At 41.6% G+C, this 6,000-nt stretch overlaps 1 protein-coding gene across 1 annotated transcript in view; it reads left to right on the top strand.

Annotated features, from left to right (window-relative positions):
* LOC144805923 (uncharacterized) overlaps positions 1-3,035 on the top strand; it is a 214,915-nt gene extending 211,880 nt beyond the window's left edge. Inside the window, 1 exon segment of the mRNA XM_078672393.1 lies at positions 1,566-3,035. Within this exon segment, the coding sequence (XP_078528519.1) occupies positions 1,566-3,035 (1,470 nt within the window).
* The last annotated feature ends 2,965 nt before the right edge of the window (positions 3,036-6,000 follow it).

Consider the following 6,000-nt stretch of genomic DNA (forward strand, 5'->3'; position numbering starts at 1 on the left):
GCAAAATCTCAAGCACTTGGGTGCCCCGTGAGCGCCTTTACTTTGCTCAGTTACTCTGTGAACACTGGTAAATCACCTCCTTTTCAGACATTAATAAGATATCACCTGGTCAACAGAACCTTTAGTTAAATATTTGTGTATGATGAAATATTTCTTGCTAATTTTTAAAGGCGGTAAAGAAGAAGAGGGAGATTTACTAATATTTTGCGCCGTATTTGCATCACAAAAGTGGCACAAAACAGCGCAAAATCTTTTTTTCCTAATTTACTTTCCAGCGTTAAACTTTTTTAGCGCTGGAAATAATGTAAAAGTAATGTGAAACAGCGCATAGCACTGCTTCGCATTACTTCACACATTGGGACCTGCCAAGGGGGGTGCTTGGGGGTTCCCGTGCTACCATCCAAGATTTCTCATGCTAAACCCATATGACCAAAATCAGTAGATTGGGTTTAGCGTGAGAAAACTGCACCCTTTTAAACAAGACACAAGGAAGGAGAAATGAATTAATTTCTCCTTCGTTTTCTGACTTTGCATGCGTGGTGCACTGCGCAACATGCATACAAAGTGGGAAAAGCCTTCCCTCGTGTCTGACATAGTATTTTGTACAGGAATGGTGTCCTTCCTGTACAAAACCGATGCTGGACTCACACACACACACCCTAGTGCTCTGGTGCTAAGGTGTGTGCTTGATGCAGGGCCGCTGTAATCAGTGCCGACGCAAGGGAAAGGGAAGGAGAGAGCCATATCTTTGAAAATATGGTGCTCTCCTGCCTCTGGGGGGGACTGCGCTGCATTGCATGGAGATTTGGTAAATCTCCCCCGAAATCTCTTTTACAACTAGTTAAACATTGGAAATTCTCATTACATTATGTTTCAATTCAGTAATTTTAAATATCTTTACATCCAACAGAAAACAAGCCTTGAATGTATGAAATGACCATCAATAATGAAGAGAATGCTGTAAATCTTCAATCATACCAGAAATAATGAGCTACGGTATTCAGGAAAACATCAGTGCAGTCGGCGACAGGGGAACCTGCACACAAACTGACAGATCCCGGATGAAGTATCAAGGGCAGTTCAGTGATTGCAAGAGTCGGAGCTGTGTACCTCCACACCACAAGACGAAGAAATGACCTTAGGAAACTTAAGGCAACAACGATAACAAATCACCTCCTATATAAACAAGTGCCTAACACCAGCTTTGATCATGGGATCGGTATGATGTGATTACCACAGTGCTCTGTTTTCTAAAATGATGACAAGCCATCATTCCGTGCTCTAGGAGAATTGTAAACTCTTTCTGGCCAAACCACAGTAACCAGAGAAGAGCACAACAGAGCAGAGCCAGACAACTGACGGGTAAAGGAAAGAGGAGGTCTTGGATCTACAATACAACAGACTGTTCCGATTTGCACCGGCCAGAAGGAAGATACAACTTTACCCGCAAGCGTGCATTGCCATAATCCAATCTAAAGGCACAATCGCCTACAAAGACAGGTTCTACATATTAGGAGTGTGGCAAATATTTGGTGGCTATCGCATTTTATTGTTAAAACAGAAATCAAACGTGCAAAATACTGCACACATATAAAGTGTGTGAGAAAAACACAAGTGCTTTATCAGCCATGTCGGCCCATCAGGAAATGCAGTCATGGGATGTAGACAAATATATACCCGACCCACAGACACTAACCAAGAAAGAAGAATCATACACATGCAGCACGAGCTTTAGTTTGACATCACTACTCAAGCTTCATCAGCACACGTACACAGGGGAAAAGCCATTCAAGTGCAGTGAATGTGTCAAGAGCTTTATTAGGTTATGGGAACTACAAATACACCAGCGAACACACACAGGGGAAAAGCCATTCAAGTGCATTGAATGTGGGAAGAGATTTAGTCAGTTATCAGTCCTAAAACGTCATCAGCGAACACACACGGGGGAAAAACCTTATCATTGTGGTGAATGTGACTGTAGTTTTCATGACTCTTCAGCATTAAGGGTTCATCAGCGAACTCACACAGGAGAAAAGCCATTCAAGTGCAGTGAATGTGCAAAGTGCTTTAGTCGGTTATCACACCTTCAAATACATCAGCGAACACACACAGGGGAAAAACCATTCAAGTGCAGTGAATGTGTAAAGAGCTTTAGTCAGTTATCAGATCTTGAAAGACATCAGCGAACACACACAGGGGAAAAACCATTCAAGTGCAGTGAATGTGCAAAGTGCTTTAGTCACTTATCAAGCCTCCAAAAACATAATGGAACACACACAGGAGAAAAACCATTCAAGTGCACTGAATGTGAAAAGTGCTTTAGTCTGTTATCACACCTTCAAAGACATCAGCGAACACACACAGGGGAAAAACCATTCAAGTGCAGTGAATGTGCAAAGTGCTTTAGTCGGTTATCACACCTTCAAAGACATCAGCGAACACACACAGGGGAAAAACCATTCAAGTGCAGTGAATGTGCAAAGTGCTTTAGTCACTTATCAAATCTTCAAAAACATCAGGGAACACACACAGGGGAAAAACCATTCAAGTGCACTGAATGTGCAAAGTGCTTTAGTCGGTTATCACACCTTCAAATACATCAGCGAACACACACAGGGGAAAAACCATTCAAGTGCAGTGAATGTGCAAAGTGCTTTAGTCAATTATCAAACCTCCAAAAACATCAGCGAATACACACAGGGGAAAAACCATTCAAGTGAAATGAATGTGGGAAGAGATTTAGTCAGTTATCAGTCCTAAAACGTCATCAGTGAACACACACAGGGAAAAACCTTATCATTGTAGTATCACACCTACAAAAACATCAACAAACACACACAGGGGAAAAACAATTCAAGTGCAGTAAATGTGCAAAGTGCTTTAGTCAGTTATCAAACCTTCATCGTCATAATCTAACACACACAGGGGGAAAACCATTCAAGTGCAGTGAATGTGCAAAGTGCTTTAGTCGGTTATCACACCTTCAAAGACATCAGCGAACACACACAGGGGGAAAACCATTCAAGTGCAATTAATGTGTAAAGAGCTTTAGTCAGTTATCAGACCTGAAAAGTCAGCAGTGAACATACACGGGGGAAAACCCTATCATTGTAGTGAATGTGACAGTAGTTTTTGCAGCTCTTCAGCATTAAGGTATCATCAGCGAACACACACAGTAGAAAAACCATTTAAGTGCAATGATTATGGGAAGAGCATTAGTCAATCATCAGAACTACAAAGACATCAGCGAACACACAGGGGAAAAACTATATGATTGCTGTGAATGTTTGAAGAGTTTTAGTCAGTTATCAATCCTACGAAAACATCAACAAACACACACAGGGGGAAAGCCACTCAAGTGCAATGAATGTGGGAAGAGCTTTAGTCGATTATCAAACCTCCAAACACATCAGCGAACACACAGAGGGGAAAAACCCTATCATTGTGGTGCTTGTGACAGTAGTTTTCGCTTCTCTTCAGTATTAAGGTATCATCAGCGAACTCACACAGGAGAAAAACCATTCAAGTGCAATGAATGTGGGAAGAGCTTTAGTCAATTATCAGACCTACAAACACATCAGCGAATACACACAGGGGAAAACTATATTATTGCTGTGAATGTTTGAAGAGCTTTAGTCAGTTATCAACCCTACGAAAACATCAACAAACACACTCAGGGGTCGTGGACTTGGGTCAGCGGACTCGATAATTCTCGCTTCGGTGCCTGCTCTAATCAGGGGTCCGACTCGGCAACTCTGGGCATTAGCTTGCCTAATCTCCGCAACGGCCCCATCAACGCCGGGGATGCCTGGCTCCACCTTGGGGACTCCCAGCAGGGACCATCCACGTTTTAAACTGGCAAGAATGGGCGCTCGTTCTTTCTCCTGTCTTGCCCCTAAACTGTGGAATTCTCCTCCTGCCCCACTAAAACTCGAGCCTTCCCTTTCGTAAAAAGCTTAAAACTTTGCTTTTCCCTCAGTGATGATTGCCTGACCCTACCACTACTACCTTTTTGCTGGCGCCGGGAGACCCCATGTGGGTAGCTGTGCGCATTACAAATTTAGTTACAATACAATACAATACATCCCACAGGGAAAGCCAGGACGGGTTCCCCAGCGCTTTATACAGCGCCAGGAAACCGACGGGTACCAGTGCGCTTTACAAGCTCAAATAAATTTACATTTACAAAGCCACTCAAGTGCAATGAATTTGGGAAGAGCTTTAGTCGACGATTTGAGCTACAAAGTCATCAGCGAACACACAGGGGGAAACATAGAAGGGCACTGAAAGTGAGAAGGGCTTTTGTCAATTTTCGATCCCACACAGCCCTCAGTGAATACACTCCTTCATTTAACTCACATGGAAATAATTCTAGATATGCAGAGATTCCGGAAAGAAGTTAAGAACATCAAAAATAATATTGACCCATCTGAGGACATAGACAAGAGCTGAACAGTGCATTTATTGTGAGAGGAATGAATTACGGAAAAAGATAAAATTCAAATTGTGTAGGACATTGAAATACCAGGTGATAGATGACCCGAATAGCAGTAAAGAAGAAAAACAGATAACAGTATTTGCAGAATTATAAAAGTGTTTGTTTCCAGTGATTGTTCACTTCCGTACACATAGCAAAGTGACATTATGTACCAGGATACACAGTGGGAGCAGAGCACAATGTGGATTAAAAGAAAAGAAACATAGTTGATTTTTATTTGGTGAAGAAGAGAAACAAAGAAAAACATTCAATCGCACCTGACCACACTACCTGTAAAAGCAACACTGAACAATACTGGGACTAACAGTGGTCTTTCCAGCTAACTTGTCGGATTAGTGATAGAACCTATAAACCCAACACACCCAGAGTGGACATGTTGTCAGGGCTCTGGAGATGGAAGCTTCATTGGTAAAATGCATGTATTACTATTAACAAATGCCACTGCAGTATATGTAATGAAATAAGCACAGGTATAAAAGAGCATATACCTTGTTTTTAGGTAACGTTTGCTGCATCTTATACAAACTGTTTCAGTTGATGGGTCAGCTCGTGCCTCGCGCCTTATTACTAAGTGCGACCCGTGTCTCCTCTCTGACTTGGCTCTCTCTATTCATTTTGTGACTTGCCAAACTCTACTTTTTACCAGAATTGAGCCATTGTCAGCATTAGACTCTGTTTGAAGAATGTGGTGAAATAGCGAAATCCCACATCGAAAGCATATATGTGTCACGACAATCAGTTGCACTGCCAGCAACTCATCTTCCACACTTGATTGTCCCTTGTCCTCAAATCTTCTGAAGGATTTGTCGTATGAATGCCAGAAGTGGCAGGGACATTCATGAAGCTAACGCTAACAGGAGTGTGTGGGAGATAGAGAGGGAGAGAGATCCAGAGAGCGAGAGAGACAAAGAAAGGGGGAGAAAAAGAGAGAAATGGAAGGAGGGGGAACGGCACGTTATTTGTACTCACCTAAAAATAGAAGAAGCAGCCGAACACATGTCAATATGTGACATCACCAGAGAAACGGTCTGAACACCTGTGAATTTATATGTTTATTTTTAATACCTATAGACCCATGTCCTGCCAATAAACAGGGCACAAGTAAGGAAAATAGGTGAAGGAGCCCATTATCATATGCAAATCACAGTGACGTCACATGTAGTGACATCACAAGAAGTGATGTCAGGCCCTTATAATAATGTTTACGTGAAAGGTCGACGGCCTGTTTTAAAAACAAGAAACAAGAAACATAAAATAATGTAAAAATATGTTTTTGGTTTCAGTGTTTTTCCCACTATCAGTTTGTAATTAAACTCGGAAATGACTGAAAGTATAAATATTTTTAAACAGATATGTGGAACTTGGAAATTAAATTTTTAAACAGTTTTTAGCGAATAAATAAAATGTGCTTTTAATTTGCGCTTGTTTCCTGACGGTATTCTTTATCCAGCCCCTAAGCCCCAAAGTGTTTCACATTTACAATGTATTAAGCAATAGAAGGG

The sequence above is a fragment of the Lissotriton helveticus genome (assembly GCF_964261635.1).
Source record: "Lissotriton helveticus chromosome 1_1 unlocalized genomic scaffold, aLisHel1.1 SUPER_1_unloc_33, whole genome shotgun sequence".
In the NCBI taxonomy this organism is placed as follows: Eukaryota; Metazoa; Chordata; class Amphibia; order Caudata; family Salamandridae; genus Lissotriton; species Lissotriton helveticus.